The sequence below is a fragment of the Sebastes umbrosus genome, chromosome 14 (genome assembly GCF_015220745.1).
Source record: "Sebastes umbrosus isolate fSebUmb1 chromosome 14, fSebUmb1.pri, whole genome shotgun sequence".
NCBI classification, from domain to species: Eukaryota; Metazoa; Chordata; class Actinopteri; order Perciformes; family Sebastidae; genus Sebastes; species Sebastes umbrosus.
In genome coordinates, this window is record NC_051282.1 from 6,522,721 (window position 1) to 6,545,580 (window position 22,860).

Genomic DNA, 22,860 nt, shown 5'->3' on the forward strand with positions numbered 1-22,860 from the left:
GGTCCTTCCAATGTTTAATTTTAAATATTCCTGGTCAAATATATACACACATATACTGTATCCATATATATATATATATATACACATACATATATACACACATACACATATATATACATATATATACATACACATATATACACACATATACATACACACATACACCAAACTTTAATCAGCCACAAAGTTATCTGAGTCTAAGGAATCAACACGACTAAGAAAAGGTTGCCAAATCAATGAAAACTTGTCAGCTGACCCCTTCTAATAGTTTTAAGTAAATTAATATAATAGGATAGTTAACTGAAATAGTATCCAATTCGTTTTTTACAGTAATAACTACGTTAAATAAAACAAATCAAACAGGTGTCTCGTAACAAAGAGCGGAACCACCTGCCAAAACTCAATTAGTGTCTTAACACAATTTAATACATGTATAAAATTTCAGTCGCTAGCTCATAAAAACCATAAACATTATGTTATTTGTATATATCCAGATAACTTTATCGTTTACTCAAAACAGTTAATTCTAATTGACCTTGGACTCCTGCAGGCCAGGAGAATGAGAGCTTTATCTCGGAGAAAATGGATTTACCTTCGATACATGTATGGGTGAGGGAGATGGCATCTTGTGTTGTACTGGAGAGACTTACATACATAACCAGAGGAAATGCAGCAGAATTTGAAAATGTTTGGAAACCTTTGTTGGAGTTTCTTGAACGTCAAGGGGGCACAGTCAAATTGAAACTGCTGTTTGTTGCTGAGTGCTGTTGTTGAAATTGTTGTGTTGTGTGTTTTTTTTTTTTGTTCTTCTTCTTTGAGGTATTTATTTGTTTTGTCTTATCTTTTATTTTATTTGTTTTCTTTGTTAGATATGTGAAATACATGAAATGTCATGTCTCTCTTTCTTTGAAATTCTGACTAAACATTTCATTGTATAATTTAATTATTAATATTGTTAGTCTGTCTGTATGTGTATGTATGTATATATGTTTATATGTAAAATTCAATAAAAAATATTGTTTAAAAAAAAAAAAAACATTACGTTGTTTGCTTAAATTCAGTCTAATAAATTAACTCTGAGAAACCGAACACAACACCGGAAGTACGCAGGAGGGAAACCTCTCGCTCCTGCGTAGGCCACATTATCTCTGCACGTTCATCTCTACAGTGTGGGAGTGAAGCGAGCAGCACGTTGCATTTGACGTGAAGTTGGACCTGTGTCGCCTTCCTGTTGGCCATTTCTCTTCAGTTTCTTGCAAGTTTCCATATTACAAGCCTCAAAGTAAACATTTTCACCCTGAGAAACGAGTACTAAGCCCTAGAGAAACCTGCTTCCTCTCTGACTTGTAACTATTATGGCTGGTAGCACCATCAAGACAGTGCACAGTATCTTTCAGAGCATGGACTCCGGACCAGCTGCAGCTTCCAGCACTGCCACTGCACAGGTAAACTTATCAACCTAATTCACAACAGAAGAAGATATTGAACAGCTATGGGTTGGCATAAAAGTATAAGATATTAGCATGTTTTACTGCTCAATGGTGTTAGTCTATTCCTTTTAGACCATTGGACTCATGTGAAGTTCATTAACTGTTTGCTGGCTGTAACTCACAAGACAAAACATGTGACTTACAGTAGTTAGTTATGAAATGTCAAGGGGGGAAGCCAGATGTTTGGACACATGTTTCCACTTATGGGAGATTTCACACACAGAATTTTTGATAATCAGAGTCAGTGTCTCCCAGAGTCAAATCAGAACATTAAAGAGGACATATTATGCTCATTTTCAGGTGCATGCTTGTATTTGGGGTTTCTACTACAACATGTTAACATGCTTTAATGTAAAAAAATGTCCTCATACCGGCTGTGCTGCAGCACCTCTTTTCACCCTCCTGTCTGAAACTCTCTGTTTGAGCTCCTGACCCCACTCCTGAAAACCCCAGTCTGCTCTGATTGGTCAGCTGGCCCTCTCAGTTTTGATTGGTCAACCGAACCAAACTCTCTGACTCTGCTCAAGGCCTATTGAAAGAGGGCGGACACCAAGCCCCCAGGAAGAGCGTCGGTCATTGATCCCAACTTTCGTAGTGAACAAACGGTGGTACTACAACTTCCGTGCCCGTCACGTGATGCCATTGGTCCAAAAAATACTTTTTCCCATAGACTTACATTGGGAAAGAGACGTCTGTAACTCAATGGAACAACTTTCATAGGAATGAAAGGGGCCCCGCCTCCAACGCTGTATCGAGTTCTCTTAATACATCCATGGCGGACACGGGTCTTGGGGTATGGGTTATAACACATGGGCAGTGTAACTGAAGATGCGGTCGTGTGTTGCGATTTGCTCAATTTCGGCGAGTGCAGACCAGATTTAACTGCGCATGTGTTGTAACTAAAATAAATGACGCGTTGATGACGCGTTGCCCAGCCTCTTTCAACAGGCCTTGACTCCGCTTCAGCTCCGCTCTAACTAGCTTTGTTTGAGGGCGTGCCAAACAAGCTGCTAGGCATGTATTATGCAAATGTGTTACTTGTGCAGTTCAGCAGCATTGTATCTGTGAGGGAGATTAACGCCCTTTCGTGTGGACTTTGGCTTTGTAACTTTGCAGACCTTTTACATGCACAAAAAACTACAGTATATAACACACTTGTAACAAGAGACTGAATTAATTGTCAAAGGAGAAATGCAGCTGTGGAATATTATAATGGGATAACAGAGCAGCTCTAGTTTCGTCTATGTTGCTAACAGAAGTTGAGCTTGGTTGTTCATAGAGATGGTACTTCTGTACTTTGGTCTTCAGTCTGTAAATAGTTGACACACTCTGCCTGGCGTCCCCGTCTTTTATCAGTCACTGTCCAGCAGAGGTGGGGTGTTCCTGACCAATAAAACATGAACATAGGTTTGGGTATCTCTCATGTACGTTGTCAGATTGGCATCATGACAAGACATTTTCATTGATTCATTGATACACCAGTGGATCCCAAAGTTTATTTTAAATCAAGGCATCACCTCATTTTGTACATGATATAACATACATACATACATGTGCAAAGTTTACAGCTTAAATGACACTATGGATATCTATATTTTTAACGATGTAAAATATGTGACGTTTATGAACTGACCTCACTGTTAGGTAAATAATACATTTATAATAATATTAATAATATAATAAAAAAAATAAACTTAAATAATAAATAAAAAAAACAGGTTAGCTCAGTTTTTTTGTAAAATGAGCACAACTTGGCCTTTTCGACATGTGTTTAATGTATCACCATTCCAGTTTGATCTCTATTTACAGTCAATATTTCTGACGGCTGTTCACCTGGAAAACTCACCTGCCTGAAAGTGTAACTGTGAGCTTTCATGTCACTGATATTTGTTGTGTTGTTATTGCACATTTAAAAGTGCTCTTTACAATATCTAGAGCATTAATATAGCATCAAATAACTATTGGCTATGTAAAGATACAGAGGAGTAATGTCTACCTGAGCAGAGAATGAAGTCGCTCTCCCTCTGTGTGTGTTGTAATCTGAGCTTCTCTGTGCTTTGTTGACATAGCGACAGGGTGCAATTAAGTCCCGCCTACAACCGAGGGGAAAACTTAATCGCTCTTTATTGACTTTGTATTATGTGAAGGTGCCTCCTTGTCAATTCCATCTGCTAGCAAACAACAGAAAAAAGCCTAATAGCAGCTGTGTGGTGCAATGCACTACCAACAGGGTAAAGAACCCAGAACTAAGATTTTAGAAGTATAGTTGTATGGCGGTTACAGCTGATAATGCCGTCCTGACCGTCGGCGTAGTCACGGAAGCGTAGCGCCCACCCTCCGGTTCCCCCTCAGGTTAACACCGTCATCTTTGTCAACAGTGTTGCCTTTGTTTTCACTGTTAACGCTGTTGACACTGCTAGCTACGAGCCGCTAGCTCAACCGTCATCATGTTGAGAGCCATGCTGAGACAATAGAAATGTTCCCAATCTTGCAATTGGCACCTTTAATAGGGTTTTTAATATGATGATTTCAATGTTTTCCCTTTGTCTTTCATCTGGATGTTTGGAGGTGTGACATAAACGGTAGTTAATGTAAATGCTGCCACTATTTTTTTTTTTAATGTGTTGAAAAAATCTAACCTTGTACTGGACCTTTAAGGCACTCCAGTTGTGTATGCTATACACATTACCCGCATAGATACATGCCTTCCTGAGCACGTCTGAATGTTATTGTGTGAGTACTAATGTCCTTGCTGTATTTTGGGTGTGCTTGGAGGTGTTTTTAGGGCCGTCTACTTATCATAAGATCACGTACTGTAAAACATATTTTCTTAATGACGGCAAAAACCTCTCAGCCAGGTTTCATCCTCATCTTTTAGGCTTCCTTTGCAGCTTGAATATTGACTGTTCTTCCCTTCTACACCAGGCCTGGCTGGATCACCATTCCCGTTCTCTGGGTCTGTTCATCGATGGCAAGTTTGTCCGTCCAGCCGACAGACTGAGTCGTTCCCTGACTGATTCTAAAGGTAAGGGCAGCATGAAATCACATTGTGAGGAAACCTACACAGCTTACACTTAGCTCTTTTTCAGTTTTATCATCTTTTTTTATACAATACTTTGAATAAAGTTGATGAAACTGAGCGTGTTTTTCACTCCTCTGGTCTCCAGGTGGTACTGTGTGCAGCACAGTGTGCGCTGTGGAGGACGATGTTTCCCAGTGTGCCTCCTCTGCTGTTGAAGGCTACAAGGCCTGGGCTGGCCTGAGCTGCTATCAGAGGGCCAAAGTGCTGCTCAGGTACGACAAAGTCACCATCACACATCTCAGGAACCTCAACACACTGACTGTTTAAACCAGCGCTGCTGCTAGGCACACACACATCACGTCCTGTGCGTAGGGCACCGAGCGCCGGAGGGGGCACAAACAGCTTGGCCATAACACTGCCGTTTGCCACGGAGGTGCCGCGGACCTCGTGGTAAAGACAGCTCAACTTTGGAGTGATATTTACCTTCATTCCCGGGGCACTAGCATGACATGTTTGGTATCAACGGATTCATCGCAATCTGTATGTCTTAAAAACGGAAACCCCGATGATCAATGAGACAGGCAGAGTGTAATTACAATGTAACCTGGTTCTATTTTTTCACTTGGTTGGTGAAATAATGTTAGAAATAGGCCTACCAGTAGGCTGCTGTTTAATTTTTTTGGCCTATTCAAACAACACAATTTCATTTAAAAGATGTATATCAGCTTACCTTTTTTTTATATATATATATATATATATATGTTACTGTGACTGGTGCATTCTGGTCAGATTTAATTGTTGTATCATAATAAAGGTCAATATGATAGCTGTATTATAAGCAGGTTCGGAGTCTATGCCAATCCTGGATGCACAAAAATAGCACTGCTTAAGAACCTCCCGGCAGGGCACGCTTTGCGAGTGCACAAAAAAAAGATGTGGAGGGGCACCGGCTAAAATCTTACCAAGTGCACCAAATTGGTCAGGTCCGTTACTGGTTTCGACCACTGTCACCTAATGTGGAGATTAAAGGTCCTGTCCTCCACTAACAGGTTGGTGGGCGTCCTCGGTCAGCACGGTCAGTGTGTGTCGGAGCTGTGTGAGCTGTGCGAGGCGTCCTGCTCACCCTCCGTCCTCATCAGACTGCTGCAGTACTACAGCAGCTGGGCTCAGCTCAGGGACACTCTCATCACCGACTGGACACCACTGGGTGAGGTTTGTTTACAAAGAAGCATTTAGTGTTAATATTCGTTCTCAATAGAGTTTTTTAAAAAATATATATTTTTCCGGTTTCCCAGGTGTGGTGGCAGTAGTCGTCTCTGATGACTGCTCTCTCTATTCCCTTATGCTCAAAGTCCTACCAGCACTGGCCATGGGTAAAACACACACACACACACATACACATACACATACACACATACCCTTCACTGTTTCTCAGAGCCCATGGTGATGTCGGCAAATATCTAGTTTTGTCCGACCAATGTTCAAAGATACTGTATACTCATGGAAGACAAGTGACATCGGCAAATTCTCACATTTGATAGGCTGAAATCATTAAATACGTGGCATTTTTGTTTAGAAATAATGAATTAATTATTGAAATAGTTGCAGATTGAATTTCAATTGATTAAATGGCTAATTGTTCCAGCTCTAATCAAATCCATCTTTTTCTATAAAACTGTTCTAAGAGGTTATAATTGAATTGAGTTTTAATTGAATCCTGCCTCCTTCTAGGCAACTCCGTCATCGTTGTCCCTGGTCGGAGCAGCGCCCCTACGGCCCTCCTGTTGGCGCAGCTTTTTATGGGAGCAGGGCTTCCTGCCGGGGCTCTTAATGTTTTAACAGGAAGCGACATGTCGCTGGGTGCCAAAGTGGCCCAGAACCCCAGCATCAGCTACGTCACCTACAGCGGCAACAAGCAGGTGCGTGTGAGGAAATTGGTGTTACATTCCTAACCTATACATTTGTTATAAAGCTTTCAAAGCTGTTTTTAATGCTACCAAAATGTCCTGCATCATTACAACAACGTTTCTCTCTCTTTCAGGATGGGGTGATGCTGTGTAAGTCCACAGCGGAGTTGGGCGTTCCCGTTTCTGTCACCCCCTACATCGGCGCCAGCTGTCCCTTCATCATCTTTGAGTCAGCCGACATCGACAGTGCGGTGGACGCAGTGATAGAGACGGCCTTCAAGAAGAAAAGAGAGGTGATTTACACTAATAAGTATCCCATATAGAAGGATAGAGTGGGTCTCATGCCATCCCAAAAGAACACCACTTCTCTTTAAATAAATGATTTGGATTTTTTGAAGTGGGGTTGTATGAGGTGCTTATCCATACTCAGTGTGTTACCTACAGTAGGTGACAGTCGACACACCTCCAGTTTGGAGAAACAGACAGGAGTATTGATCATGAGAGCAACAGGGGCAGGAGCTAAATGTATTTTAACCACTTAAAAGAATCAATATTAGTTTAAGTGTACGTTCTATTTAGAATATTTTCACCGCTTTACCTTGCCGTCAGACAGCTCTTTCCGGCGGGGAACTGCAGCTGTTATCTATATTCTCTTCAAAGCCACCAGACTCCATTGACAAAAACAGTAATTTTACCTCGCAGAACACGGGAGTTGCTGGTCTACCGCTGCCTCGATCAGTTAGTTTGTTTGTGTTATTGTGTGACTTTGGTGTTTTTAAAGCAGTGATTCTCAAAGTGGGGTCTGTGGCACTCTGTAAGGTGGTCTGCGAAATAATTTGCTATATATACTGTAACAATGTTCTCTTCCTCTCTCTGCTCAGGTCCACTGGGTGCTGTGCGTGCAGGAGAGTGTGCTGGACAGCGTGGTGGCCCGTCTCAGGCTCCGTATGGCAGGGATGAAGTGCGTGGCCCTGCAGAGTCTCGGGGACCGGGTCCTGGTGGACGCTGCAATACAGGATGCTCAGCAGCAGGGGGCCAAGGTTAGTCACAAACACAAAGACAAGTTGTGCTTAGCTGCAGTGATGTTCCAACTGAGTGACTGAGAGGAGAGTAAGTTCACACTGTGACTATAACTTAGGGGATGGAAACTAACTGGACTTGAATTAGATTTTTTTAACGTACGCCAAAACCAGAAAGAAGGAAGGAGTTGAAAAGTAATAATGATGTGTAACCTGCAGGTGTTCGGTTTTCTTAGTTAGTGAATGAAAATCAGTTATTTTTCTCTCTTTGGTCCCCAGTTGGTTCAGTCCTGCACTGCCCCCCCTTCAGATGCTCAGTACCCTCCCACAGTGCTCTGCGGGGCGGCCCCCTCCTCTCCATTTGTGGTCAGCCCCTCTCCTGGACCACTGCTGCCCCTCATGACCTTCAGAAGCAACACAGAAGCAGTGACCCTCGGTAAGGAAGCCTCTGAGGATGCAGATGCATGAGTGAAGATAGTTGAAGAAGTTATCCTGGTTAACAGCAGTTTCTGTGTTCAATAAAACAGATTTCAGAGGAGTAATGCACGTAGTATTTTAATATTTCCATTTTAATATTTCCATTTGTACCACGGTAACAGTCTCTGTTCTACACAGGAAACCACAGTCCTCATGGCCAGGCAGCCTCCATCTGGACTGAAGACCTCACACTGGCTTTGGAGACAGCTAAGAGGTGCACACATTCACACACTTCCTCTTCTTTCCCTTCTCCTACTACTGTGCTTTTCCTGCTTTGACAAGTCAACATGTCTGCTGTGAGAAGGTCTTTTACTCCCTACTGATGTTTCATTCTTCTTCCTCTCTCCTCAGTCTGTCAGTCGGCTCAGTGTGGGTGAATTCCCACTCTGTGTCTGACCCCTGTTTGCCCGTCTCTGGTCACAAAGACAGCGGCACCTGCACTGACGGAGGACAGGAGGTATTCAGTTATATTTTCAACTTGTCCCTTTACTACATTCATTCAGTTGTGGGGCTCCATACACACCATCCACTGCAGGGATCAAACATAACAGATCTTACTAACCACTATGTAGATGAGTCTTGTACTGTATGTTGACCTCCTCTCTGCTCTCTTCCAGGGTCTCTACCAGTTTCTACGCCCGTCCTCTTCTTCTTCTCCTCCTCTACCTCGTTCCTCCCCTGTTTCTATCAGTTCAACCTTTGGAACAGCAGCATCCCCAGCTGTCATTCCTGATGACTCAGACCCTGCCAGGTGGGTTTAATGCTCTTTTTACATTAAGTAATATAATAAGTTTATAAGGTATCACAAGGCATAATAGGCATATTATTAATATATTGTAGTATTATTCGGGCTGTACCGATGGTCTTTTTTTTTTAATTCAAAGCTTCTGTTGAGGTTTTCGAATGAAGCTTCGAATGTCTGTCGTCATATTTTATGATGTCATCACTCTAAAAATAAAAATAAAAATCCTCGAACAAAATCCTCAATTTGAATAAAGTGTTTTATCGGATTAAATGAGCTAGTCTTTTTTTTATTAAATCAACTTTCTTTAAAGAATATAACTCGTCAGTGCGTGCCTCCCTCTGTGTGCGGCAAGCGGGAGAGCAAACAGTTTTTGACCGCAGTGAAATTGTATTTTAAAGGCTAAACGGCAACAAATAATTATTGAAGCAGAATATTTCGTTAGATAAAAACATGTTACGAATTTTGGAAATGATTGCATCTATCTTTTTTTCAATAAATTTTGACTTTTGGACTTAACAACGCTCTGGATTTATTTGAAATGTTTGGATCAGTCGGAAATCGTAAACAATCCTACGCAGCCACCACTGGAATTTAATTCTACAAATAGTATAACATTAATAATATTAGTGTAGTCTAATCTTTATCTGCAACTGTACACAAATACCAGGTTTAAATACAATGAATAGACATGCAAAAAAAATTTAGAAAATAAAGCTGCGCAGCACTCGAATGTTGATTTCGAATTTGAAAATCAACGTTATGAATGAAGCTTCGAACTATTCGGTACAGCCCTAGTAAATAATATAAATAACAGCATACAGTAATACATGCAGGATTAACAAGATGTTGTACGTATCTGTCCACATGCATCACTCCCTTCCTCCCTCCTCTCCCCTCAGTGCTCCAAAGTCCTACCTGCAGTTTGTCGGAGGTAAGCCATGTAAATCAGTGTCTGGCTGCAGTGTGGCCGTGCAGTCACCAGCGGGCGGCGGCGTGTTAGCCTATTGTTCAGATGGAGGCCGGAAAGACGTCCGTAACGCCGTGGAGGCTGCTGTCAAAGTCCAGCCTGGGTGAGAGAGCTTTGCCACACAGAGATACACAAACCTTTTGAAGTTGGGCAAAGTCCAGCCAAAAAAAAAACAAATAGGCAGTAGGCGATATGACCCTTAGTAGCAGAGAGAGTGCAGGAACAGAGGGGTTGTTTAGTTGAATATGTTAATCTAGTCTGCCTGACTGGTGGATCCTTTATCTGACTGAGGTTTATGCAAGTTAAAATCTTGGCTCTGAAATATCAGTAGCCTCCACCGGGGACAGCAATGTGTCCGGCGGTTAAAAATTAACAAATTAACAAACACCACTTCACTTAACAAATCAATAAAATATCTCTCAACAAAGTAAATAAACCCATCATCTCTGACGCTGTCGGAGTTACCTCCGGTATCGTCTTCGTGCACACACTTTTTAAATAACATACTTTATAATCGTTGGGCTCGGGGGAAGATATCAGCTATTTTCAAGTCAAAAGGCCCAAGTTCAAGTGTAGTCACGAGTCAGTGGTGTTAAAGTCCAAGTCGAGTCATCAGATTTGTGACTCGAGTCTACACCGCTGCTATTTGAATATACCAAGGCAATATAAACAGTTGCAACAAAAAAACAATTCAACATTTGCTAACCACATTAAATACACCGAGCAAATAATTCACTGTGGCCTAGGATGAAACACCCTCCTTCTCCTAGTTAAAATGTAAAACCTATTTTACAGAGCTTTAAACTGGTCAATTGCCCAGAATAAAACTTTTAGAGGTGAAATTTGGCCTTTTATAAAAGACATTTATTCGTGCTTTCTGACTCTCACAAGGACACGCATGTTTACAATCCAGATAGGCAGCAATATATTTCACAATCCAGTGGGCTGTTTGTGTTTATCCCTAGTTAAAGTTCAACTTGACAAATGTGCTGATTCATACGCAGTATATCCAAAACAGCACTTGACTATCAACAGCGTTTGATTACACTGAAATCCAATAAAGCATAGCTCTTCTTGTCGGTACACACAAACCATTAAACGTACAGTATGTGCTCAGAATGGGTTTCCTGCAGGACAGTTTTTTAATAGGTTTAATAGTTAATCGCGATTAATCACACATTTTTTTTTCTGTTCAAAATGTACCTTAAAGGGAGATTTGTCAAGTATTTAATACTGTTATCAAAATTGGAGTGGAAAAATATGCTGCTTTATGCAAAATGTATGTTTATATTTATTACTGTAAATCAATTAACAACACAAAACAATGACAGATATTGTCCAGAAACCCTCACAGGTACTGCATTTAGCATAAATGATGTGCTCAAATCATAACGTGGCAAACTGCAGCACAACAGGCAACAACAGCTGTCAGTGTGCTGACTTGACTATGACTTGCCCCAAACTGCATGTGATGATCATAAAGTGGGCATGTCTTTAAAGGGGAGACTCGTGGGTATCCATAGAACCCATTTACATTCACATATCTAGAGGTCAGAGGTCAAGGGACCTCTTTGAAAATAGCCATGCCAGTTTTTCCTCACCAAAATTTCCCATGAATTTGGAGCGTTATTTAGCCTCCTTTGCATAAGCTAGTATGATGATTGGTACCAATGAATTCCTTTTCTAGTTTCATATGATACCAGTATCTTCACTCTAGCTTTAAAACTGAGCCCACTACAACCTAAAAATTGCAAGTTGGGTTAAAGAAATTGGTTGAGTTAAAACAGATTAGCGTTAACACGTTATTATCGCGTTAACTTTGACAGCCCTAGCTTTTCCACCATCATTCTCAGTTTATAGATCACAACCAAAAAAATGAAATGCAACCTGAACAAAGAAAAACACAGAATGTCAGTGTTGGCACCGTGGCTTCTTCATAAACATTGCATTTCTTTTTACGTCCTTCCCCTCCTCTAGCTGGATGAAAAAGAGTCCGTCTGCACGCGCTCAGTCACTCTACTCTCTGGCCAAGGGCCTGGAGGCAAAGAGGCGGGACATGGCTGCATCAATCACTGCTCAAACCGGCCTCTCAATGGACGAGGCTGACACGGAGGTGGAGCTCAGCATCGCCAGGCTCAGTGATTGGGCGGCTTACTGCGACAAAATCCAAGGAGGAACTCTGGTGAGGTTTTTTTGTATTATACAAAGTTTATATGAACTTCTCCAATAATGATCAAATGAGATGAAGATTGGTAGAATTTCCATCTTGTTGTGTCCTTCTCCTTCAGCCTCTGCCACAGTCTGGCTCTGCTCTCTCCATCCCTGAAGCCCTGGGAGTCGTGGGGGTTGTCCTCCCAGACAAGAATCCCCTCCTCTCTATGGTAACACTGCTTGGGGCAGCCATCGCCAATGGCAACGCCGTCGTCATGGTCCCCAGTCAGAAGTATCCACTACCAGCCTTGGCCTTCATTCAGGCAAGTGTTAAGATGTTTAATGTGCTGCGCAGCGAGTTGGTCGTAACAAAAGTTACAAAATGCTTCACGATAAAAGCATTTAGTACAAAATATCAAACCAAAAACAAGAGCAGCGAAATAGAACTGACAATAAAAGTAACATCAACCGCAAGTACAAATACCAAGTATCAGTTCAAGAAGTGAGGGAGTATAAGTGAGTAGAACTTCACAGGTTTTAAATAAATGTCAGTTGAATTGGATGATCTAATAGTGAGAGGTAAACCACAGTTTAGGGGGAAATACCTTAAATGGTCGATCTGGGAACAATCAGTAGACAGACTGTTTCTGAATAGTCATTCTGTCGTCATATTTTATGATGTCATCACCCTAAAAAAAAAACATACAGTATATATCAATTTCATACAGTGATTCAGCAGATTGAATGAGTTAATCTTATTTTAGTGAATCAACTTTCTTTAATGAATATAACTCGTCAGTGCGTGTCTTCCTTTGTGTGTGGCAAGCGCGAAAGCAAACGCTTTTTTGAGTACAGTGACAATGTTATTTTTGAAAGGCTAAATGCCAACCAACTGAAGGTCAGTGTTATGAATGAAGCTTCGAACTATTCGGTACAGCCCTATCTCTAACTGACAACATCAGTAACCACCACTGAGAACACCTGTGTTCACCTGTCTATGTATCTGTAAACACTGATTTTCCTCCTCCTCCTCTTCCTCTTCCTCCTCAGGTGCTCCAGTCTTCAGATCTGCCAGCAGGATTGGTAAACGTCATTTCAGGAAGTAGAGACCAGCTGACAGTGGCTCTGGCTAATCACAGCGTCTTCAAGGCCATCTGGTACTGGGGCAGTGCTGAGGTGAGGACTAAAACGGCTACACATATGCCTCATTTCCATTGCATGGTTTGGCTCGACTCACTCTCAGTACTAGGTCCCTTACTCTATTCGTTTAACACTGCAGATAATACCCCCTCAGTGTACACGGGATTCTCGCTGTAGCGCTGCAGCGTGAAACTGCCGTGACATCATCTCCAATGCTACACTCGCTGAAACCTTTCATATCAATTTTGCAACCGCTATTGTTGATAGCTTGGTTATTTCAAAATGGCTGGTTTGTGCAGGATTTCCCATGTCACCCTAGTGACAATTCTCTCTGACCAATCAGTGGTCTGCAGTGTTTTAACTAGTATCGCCTCAGTCGCTTGGAACCTCGACTGAGGTGGTACCAAAAAAAGTACCAGGTACTATCCACAACTTTTGCTATTGAAAATCCAAAAAAGAGCGAGTCGAGTAGAGCCATGCCGTACCATGCAGTGGAAATACGGCAATACACCAGTGTTCAAATTTCAAATTGGGAAAAGAGGGAGACCTGAGCCCCCTGAAGGCAAGATTCGATTAAGTGGTCACTCCAAAATGAACAATACCCAGGACACAAGGGGTGAAAGTAGGCCGGCACGGTCCGGTACTCTGTAACACTAAAGATTCAGTGCCGGTACGCAGTACCAGGAAAAGGCCGAGTAAACACCAGGTGCTATGCGTGGCAACCATGGAAACAACATCTGTGCACTACTGTAGGCAATGTCTCTCTGTCGTTATAACTGTGTGGTGTATCACATATCTCTAATCACTTTGTGTAAAGTGTAATTCACTCTGTTTCACTTTCAATAACATTGCGAGATAAGGCATTTGTGCTGCATCCAGGTGGTGACGGAATAATCGGAAATACGAGTTCCTAACTGGTAAAATTCACATGAATGCCCCCAGTCAGAACAACAACAACTCAAAACTTGAAAAGCTTTGTCAACATTTACAAATGATTCTGCAGCACTTTTGCCATTATAAATAAATAATTTGCTATGCATGATGTCAAGTGTTTTTAAGTACTTTCTACACCATACAGGCACTGAATCGTGTGTTGAGGGATGCATGAAGCTGGGGGGTGGGAGGAGAACAATATCAAGCGGTGAAGGTTGGAGTAGCCTAGTAGTATCGGCAGGAACTGCAATCTACTTTCACCCCTGCAGGACACCTTAAAAACTGTCAGAACTCTTATCACCCAGCCCGACCACATATTATCATCTTCACTCATGCTCTCCGTTTTCCTGCCGTAGGGCTGTCACTACCTCCGGTACACCTGCACCAGCCCTCTGAAAACCCTGCGCCTGTTCTGTCAAAAGGAAGATGGAGGGAAGGACTGGACTCAGTCTCATCCCTCGCTTCTGGAAGAGATGTGGAGGAACGCCGTCCAGTGGAAGAGTGTCTGGATTCCTACTGCATAAAAAGACAGAGAGAGGGAGAACGAAAGATGAAGGTGACACAAAAGATAGAGGGAGGGGTGGGAGAGTTGCAGATATCCACTGTAACATCAGCCTGTAGAGTTAAACTGTGACCTGTAGGATGTAGATTTAAACGGAAGGATCGAAAATTAACTCTGACAATGAAATCAAATGAAATCCCAAGATGTCAGTGAAATGAACAGTGAACAAAGAACACATACCCCCCCCTAATCGACTGTTTACTAAGCCCAACCCTCATTAATTACTGTTTTTCCGCCTCAAGTCAAGCTTTCTATTCTCTTGCGGCACATATGCAGATTACAATCACAACGTTGGCAGATTTACTACTCAGAATTCTTTGTAATTTTCAAAACAATGATTCCTTGATTTCAGACAGAGATAGACAAAAGCAGGATTCTCATTTCTAGCTATCCAGCTCATTAAGGCGTTTTGTGAATTGTCGATTACGAGTGCTTCTTATTGTTTTCACTGTTTTCCACAGTTTCATATTTTTGTGGAAGCCTGTGAGCGAGCGATTTGTTCCAACATGTTGTGGCCAAGTATGAAGTTATATAACCCGAAAGAATGTGGCACCAAGCAGCCATCGCAGAAAAAAATGGCAAAATGACATCAACAAAATCAAAGCAAAAGAAGTTAACACAAATCTTATAACCATGGAAATGTCATAATATGCAGCACAGACTCACGTTTTTCAGGTATTTTTAACAGCTTTATGGTTTCATCGGGCTGATGAAACCATAAAGTCGTATGAGATACTCACCAATGAACATACATCTTTAAAATGAAGTTGGAATATGAAACTCTGTCCTGTTACCTTTTGTTAGAAATATAGTTCAACAAAATGCGTAAATGTAACGTTTCCCACAAAAAGGATTAAAATGCTTCTTAAAATTAGATCAGCGTCAGGGACAGAAGGACGTGAAGGCCCGGGGTCTGACAACTGGGATTTATTTAGCAGGTAGTGAGTGAGCAACATAAGAAAATTGAGATTAAATATATTAACAGATTTAATATTGAAAAAAAACATAGAGCCCTTAAAACAGACAGGATTTGAAAATATTTTTTTCTATAAACAAAGATATTTACTTTGATCAAGGTCACATGTTGGCAGCATTGCTGATGTATTAACATGGTATAAAAGAAAATTGTCACTGATACTAAAAAGGGGTGGAAGTATTCATTACATTTTCCTTCATTGTGATAAAAGACAGTCAGTGTAGATCTGTCTACATCAGACTAGTATAAACACATTTAGAGATGCAGCAGTAGAAATGTTTCAGAAGAAACTTACATTAGTTCCTCCTTTATAATGAAAGAATATGTCACTTAAATGTAATGGTATACATCTTTTTTTAAGTGTAGAGTATATGGATGACAATGAAAGCTGTCTACACAGATAATACTAGCTCGTAGGATCAATTCTTTGTTGGTTTTGGTGTTTTGACAGGATTTGTTGATAATAAAGAGATAAAATAATGCGAGCCTTGCCCTTCTAAAAAGCCAAAACTCTCTCCATTGGAGCTAGAGCCATCTCTGTGTGACATTATTGCCTGTTGTGCCAAATATACGCAAGTATAAGTCAAAGGTTAAAGAGAGATGCTATTTCTGCAATCATAAACACAGGACCTTATGACTTTCTACCTCTATCTTCTGCTATTCTGATTCTTTTTTCTACTGGTCATTGCAGTGTTTCTCTTGTATCTTGACTCTAAGGTCAGCATGTGTTTTGTTCAGGCAGATTTGCAGGAAGCCCTGAGAGGCAAGTGAGAAAAAAACATTCTGGTGATCCATTTTCTAAGCTTGATCTAAATTGTTTTCTCTCCTGTGTTTATGACTTTTATGATCGTGGCAAAACCTTTTTTTATCACCTGTTAAGTCATAAACACAGGAGAGAAAACCATTTAGATCGGACTTAGAAAATGGATCACCAGAAGAAAAAAAAAATCTCACTTGTCTCTCAGGGCTTCTGTAGTAGCAGAGCCATGGATTAAAAAGTATTCAGACTATATACTGTATATTTTGAAGTGACATAAAGTATCAGTTAGACAAATGTAGCTATCACTGTTTCAAAAAAATAAATCAGTTGTAGTCAAAGTGACATTTTTACTACAAATCCATCCCTTTTTTTCAGTCTACAACCTGAAACTTCATCTGCCTTAGAGTTCTGTCAATGACGATCAATCTTGTGTCAATACAATCTAAATACGCAAATGTTCTGTACTGTATATCTTTATTACTATACTCTAATACTGTGACCTTTTAGCCATGGAAGTACATTAAACATTCCCAGTGAAATCTAGTTTGTTAAAAAAAAGATAGTTTTTCAAAACTGTATGTGTGTTTCCAGAGAATGACACTGTGGGTCTCACTGTTGAAATGTCATAATTAAAAGAAGATAATTCAATGAATTGATGCACTGTCAGCGTTTTTTTTTTTCAGCCAGAAAACACGTCAGTGACATCCAAGTCCAGGCCAGTAGACACATTTTGGTTAAAGCTTACAGTTTCCAGTACATCTTGTCCAGTTACTGGTTCCTTTTTTTTTTACTTTCTTCTTCTTTTTATTTTCCCAAACTGGTTCCAGCCAGCACAGCACTGACATAAACTTCCTGTCAGACGTTACCTCAGTCACAAGACTCCTCCCTTGAAACTGTGGAATCTGCTGAGTCATAACAATGACACAGCACAATCCTCAGTTGAACTTGATTCCACCTTTTATACAAGACAGACTGACTCGTGCTACGTGACACAGCACAAAATAAGAATGGGTGCTGTCTAAATTGCTGAGTCACTTTTTTTTTTAAGTATGAGAATGGGGGATATAAAGAGATTATAACCACAGACATTGTGCTGCAGTGACAAGTGCTTATCTTTTCTAATTCAGTTTTTATTGCATCACAGGTTATGGTGGATTTTATAATTATATCCTGGGGAACAAGGTGTGCACTGACAGTGGATCTGATACCATTAAAAAACCCTGCATGTCTTCCTGTTTTAGCCAATCTCTTCTTAAAATTCTCTGTGTTTTGTAAACTATTTCATTTTTGTTTGCATGAACAAATGTTTATGCCAGGATCTGGCCCAGGAGTTGTTAACAACGTCTTTAACTAACATTAACAATCTTCCATGCAGGTTTTATATAAGAGTTATGTAATTTATGTGAAAAGTGTCCACCCTGAAAAAGCAGAGTCACATGCTTCTAAAGTCAACAACCTCATGAGTGTTTCTAGAAGTTTCTATAATAAAGAGACAGCTGGAATGTAGCAGTGATGTTCGCCTGTAGTTCTGGATGTTATGGTAACTATCAGCAGTAATGTGACAAATACATTGAAAAAAGAACATATCAGTTTTGAAATCCAAAACATTTTCAGTGGATTATCCGTTAAATTAAAGGTGTTTTCTTTTCTCTTGGTCACATTTTTAAGCAGGAAAAAAACCTGCTTAAAGGTGGGCTTCGTCCAAAATTACATACTACGCACTACATGCTCGCAATGTGTATTATTGTTCAACATACTTTTGTGTGTATCAGCAGCAGTATGTATCTTTTCAGACGCACTGAGCAGTAATTTATGTCTTCACTTTGTGAGAGCCTCCTTGAGGGTTGGAGACGCGTAACCGTGGTAACCCGTGCCAACCTCTTGTGACTAAAACGACGGTTTGTGAGAATCAAAGTCTGATTTAATTTAAAATATATACTACGTTTAGCAAAGTGAAATCTTATACTTACAGTTAAATTGAAGCGTTATTGATGTTACAGAGCTGTCTGTCAATGTCTGTTATTAACGTTGTCACTACCGCATTGCATTGTGGGATATTTATGCTACCGTAGTGTCCAGTGTTTACATACTATTGGTTTTATACTAATGTTTTGGACATAATTCTCAGACAAAAATTCTCAGATTTAGCGTACTAAATAGTATGTTATTATGGAATTTCAGACACAACCGTGGAGTCATAATTCTGGTGAAAGGTTGTTGATATTTGAACTCCGCACCCAAACAAATCCCCCCTCCAGATTTACCGTCCTTCTCGCTCGTACTGCCTCTCTGTTTATACATCCATGACCTTTCCCCTGTCCTGTCCTGAGCACCAACACCCCCTTTTTTGTTTCCTGTTTACAAAGCCAGTACTGTGTATGAACACCTGATTTCAGCTAGTACACCGTGAGGAGATATTTGCTGGATTTGGTCAAAAAAAAGTGCATTTTCCACACTTCAAGTTACCTTCACCAGCAGAATTAAAATGGCAGTTTAAAGATTCAATTTAATCGTTGGAAAATGAGGTACCAGGAAGTGGTAGGATACAGAGAATGGTGTCATGTGAACAGAACCAGTGTGACCCTTAAAGTCCACCTGATCTTGGCACTAAACAAGTGGAAAACTACTGGCTCACAGTGCTGTATCAGTTTATTATAGGCTGATAAGGGCCAAAATTATGTTGTCTTGTACTGTTTACTAAAGCATAATATTCAAGTTTACGTGATAACAGAGCATATAGACTATTTTAAAGACTATTGGAAGAGTATTTTAAAATACAGTTTGCTGTGATTGACAAATCGGTTACAGTTTAATACAGTTTAATTAATCAACACTCGTCCAAACCATCCTTATCAGGTAGACTAAATGTGTCACTTATGTGACTCTCAAAATATACAAATAAAAGCATGCATTGTGCATGGGCAGAGGACATACACATATTCTGTTTATACACATATAGCTACAGACACAGTCAGCACTATAGTCAGTTCAATCTCAGTTAACTCACACAGGGATGAAATAGAAATGTCCCTCCATGTAGCTATTTACCATATCCTTTATCCAAAGTATCTACAAAAGTTAGAAAGACTATATTGCAACACCAGTAGGAATAACACGAATAACACCCCTGACAGTCCTGTTGCAATGACACTCTTTTTGTTTCATAAAATAGTCACATTACAACTGGATTGAGGATCCTTTAGAAGCACAAGTTTCATTAAAAAAGCCACTTTGTAGACAAACACATTTTCTTGGTCTCCATGTTGTTTCAGCAATGATCAGACTTGTCAGACTCTGTAGTGTCTCGCAACAGTGCTGTGGTATTGAGTAATGCAATAAAAACCACCTTGGTTGAAAACACGTTCTCAGCAGTTTTTAGATGTCGTGGTGTCTTAGCTACGAGGTAAACCAAGTTCAGCTGTATAAGGCTAAAGTAAACTAAAAATAATAAAGGTCTATAGATTGTCTAAATGTATGGGGAGTATTAGCCAACAAGATTATAGAACTCAGTACAATCTCATTAAAAAACATTTAAAAAAGCACTATAACTCAAAAAGAGACTCTGAAACTGCATGGAAACAAATTATTTCACAGTAATTATTGGAAGTTATTCTGCAGCATTGCTCACTCCATGTTTCCATTTGCAGTTGCAAATTACTTGTGTTCACCTGGTTTGAAATATTTTGGACACAATTTCTATTTTAATATGGGCGAATGTATTGCAGTTAATACAATAAGATAAGAGGATTTTTGTATGTAGTATTTTTTTTTTAATAGTTTTTATTTTTAAGCTGTTTGTATAGTGTGCAAATAAAGGGAAAATGACAACAATCCACCTTTATTCACATAAATTACACAATAAACATTCGGTATATATTGCAGTTCATTGTCTTTTCAGATAGCAGAAAGTGCTTCGTCATTGCAGGTCAGAATAAATAAATGGAACATTAAATTTCCATGAATGAGGAGGGGGAAAAATGCAACGTCATGTCTTGTCTCATAGCTTGACCACTGTCATGTGATATCCGTCTGATCTCAGCGATTGGCTGTGTAGAAAATGCGTAGTGACGTCACGTCTGTCACGAGGTCTGCCGTGGAGTATAAATACGTGGAGCGACGCTGCTTCCATTTCACACCAGGACAACCAGAGGAGTTCTTGCTTCAACAGTGTTTGAACGGAATTTCTTTCTTCGTCCCGCTTGTTATTATCTCAACTAGTCTACATTCCGGACAAACCTCTACTCTACTTGAACACTACTGAAGAAAAGTCGACGTTAAGCTTTATTTTTTTACCGTTTTTGTTAAGAAAACCAGAGAAGAAACGTCCAGTCAAGATGGAGTCTCAGGTGCGTCAGAACTACCACCGCGACTGCGAGGCCGCCGTCAACCGCATGGTCAACATGGAGCTGTTCGCCTCCTACACCTACACCTCCATGGTGAGTAAACAACCACTACCTGTCAGTATGTGTGATGCTTATCTGCTGCTATTGATAGTTTATTCTCCACCCACATTAGCTGGCTGGCAGACTTTGTGTTAAAAGGAGAAATATTAAATACAATTGCTAATTAATTGCATATATTCTTTGTATATTATTATTATTATTGCAGCAGTTCAATAGTAGCTTGTTCTTTCTTCATTCCTCGGCTGTTTACGCGGACTGCTGCCAGATAAGGAGGGTTTTATCCCTATCCATAAATACAACTGCTAATTAATTGCATATATTCTGTGTATATTATTATTATTATTATTATTAATGCAGTTCAATAGTAGTTTGCTCTTTCTGCATTCCTCGGCTGTTTACACATAGTATGTTGCCAGATAAGGAGGGTTTTATCTGTTGCCAGATAAGGAGGGTTTTATCCCCCATCCACATCATTGAGTCTAAAAATGCTGCGTCCTGCTCATGCTGCTTTTTTTCTATTGTGTGATGTCTTGATCATTTATTCTCCACCCACATTAGCTGGCTCACAGACTTTGTGTTAAAAGGAGGAAATATTAAATACAATTTCTAATTAATTGCATATATTTGTTTATTAGTAATGCAGTATTGCAGCAGTTCAATAGCAGCTTGCTCTTTCTGCACTCCTCGGCTGTTTACACTGACTGTTGTTGCCAGATAAGGAGTGTTTTATCCCCCATCCACCTCATTGAGTCCAAAAATGCTGTGTTGTGCTCATACTGCTTTTTTTTTTTTTTTTTTTTTTTTTTTTTTTTTTTTTTTTTTTTTTTTTTTAAAACCCTCATCATCTTCACACTTGTCTGTGTCCAGACCGACTAGACCTCCATGACTCATGTGTCTGACCACCAACTGGCTGCTTAACTACTGTTTGTCACACTGGGTTGATGTCTGCTAATCACATGTTTTCGACCTCTTTTTGTCCCTCCCCAGGCCTTTTACTTCTCCCGTGACGATGTGGCCCTCAAAGGCTTCTCCCACTTCTTCAAGGAGAACAGTGACGAGGAGAGGGAGCACGCTCAGAAGCTGCTGTCCTTCCAGAACAACAGGGGAGGACGCATCTGCCTCCAGGACGTCAAGGTCGGTGCAGACTGGAGGACTGGTCCCTGTTGTTGTCGTCGTTGCATGTCTTGCCACACCCTGTCTGTCTTGTACAGATAAACTAGGATTAACATGATGTGTTGTTGTGATACTCGTTCCCTCCCATTTACCACCAATTCTTGGAAGTCTGTAAGAACTGTAGTTGTTATTGTACAGGATTGATCCTCGTATCTACTATATTGATGCATCTCTCAGCTCTATGCTTGCCTGAATGAAACTATTTCCTCAGTTATCATCAAACACCAGAGCTAATCCTCTGCGTTTATGAGACAGAGGGTGACGTGTACTGGTGTAGCAACTGTTGACTCGGATCATTGTGCTCTCTGTGTGTACACAAGGCCTAATGTAATGATTGTTCAGTCTGCTATAATTGAATGTTTTTCCTCCGTAGAAACCGGAGCGTGATGAGTGGGGGAGCGGGCTGGACGCCATGAAGTGCGCCCTGCAGCTGGAGAAGAATGTCAACCAGTCTCTGCTGGACCTGCACAAACTGGCCTCAGAGCATGTGGACCCTCATGTAAGTATGACTAGTCTTATTAATGCTGAGAGGTTTGCAAAAAGAGGGTCCTGGATAAATGACAAACTTGTGTGCTCATTAGTACGTGTAGTAAACTTTCTCTCCTCCTGTCCTCAGATGTGTGACTTCCTGGAGACCCACTACCTGAACGAGCAGGTGGAGGCCATCAAGAAGCTGGGAGACCACATTTCCAACCTCACCCGCATGGGAGACAACAAGATGGCGGAGTACCTGTTTGACAAGCACACCCTGGAGGGCAAGAGCTAAACGCAAAGTCCCGGGATTGAGCCTGGAGTGAAAATGTTTATGAACACAGGCTTTGAAACTAAACACGTCCTTCTGCTCCAGTTGTTCATTCACTGAGCGTAAATTCATATCTAATCTGCTTAACACATAAAGTTGACGTGTTCTCGTATGTTCTGGTGGTGTCGCTGTTTTTTTAAATGTCATGTGGAAGGATGGATATTTATCAGGTTATGGCTTTGCCCGCTTTACCTATAAGCCTCCTCTTGTGTGACATTTCTAAAGATTGTGACTGAATGTTTCTGATCTGTTCGTAATCTGAATAAACATTTTGAGCTGGACTCTGGTGTCTGTCGTCATCTGCTACATGACCTGTTCATTTTGACCTAAAAG

At 40.6% G+C, this 22,860-nt stretch overlaps 2 protein-coding genes and 1 long non-coding RNA gene across 3 annotated transcripts; 2 read left to right on the forward strand and 1 right to left on the reverse strand.

Moving 5' to 3' along the window:
• The first annotated feature begins 1,355 nt into the window (after positions 1 to 1,355).
• aldh16a1 (aldehyde dehydrogenase 16 family, member A1) lies at positions 1,356 to 15,434 on the forward strand. Its single transcript, XM_037791874.1, has 17 exons — positions 1,356 to 1,445; positions 4,416 to 4,515; positions 4,658 to 4,784; positions 5,562 to 5,719; positions 5,808 to 5,885; positions 6,244 to 6,431; positions 6,554 to 6,712; positions 7,301 to 7,459; positions 7,718 to 7,874; positions 8,054 to 8,129; positions 8,267 to 8,372; positions 8,533 to 8,666; positions 9,560 to 9,730; positions 11,605 to 11,809; positions 11,916 to 12,101; positions 12,829 to 12,954; positions 14,208 to 15,434. Exons 1-17 carry the CDS (start codon positions 1,356 to 1,358, stop codon positions 14,373 to 14,375), a joined length of 2,388 nt encoding a protein of 795 aa, XP_037647802.1. The 3' UTR covers positions 14,376 to 15,434.
• Positions 8,005 to 9,712, reverse strand: LOC119501493. The gene is made up of 3 exons (XR_005209842.1): positions 9,576 to 9,712; positions 8,478 to 8,659; positions 8,005 to 8,355 (listed from the first exon to the last, which is right to left on the reverse strand). It is a non-coding gene; the product is annotated as an uncharacterized LOC119501493 (long non-coding RNA).
• Positions 15,435 to 20,268: 4,834 nt separating the features above from the next.
• On the forward strand, positions 20,269 to 22,808 carry fthl27 (ferritin, heavy polypeptide-like 27). The gene is made up of 4 exons (XM_037791894.1): positions 20,269 to 20,585; positions 21,540 to 21,686; positions 22,099 to 22,224; positions 22,342 to 22,808. Exons 1-4 carry the CDS (start codon positions 20,484 to 20,486, stop codon positions 22,489 to 22,491), a joined length of 525 nt encoding a protein of 174 aa, XP_037647822.1. The 5' UTR covers positions 20,269 to 20,483; the 3' UTR covers positions 22,492 to 22,808.
• The last annotated feature ends 52 nt before the right edge of the window (positions 22,809 to 22,860 follow it).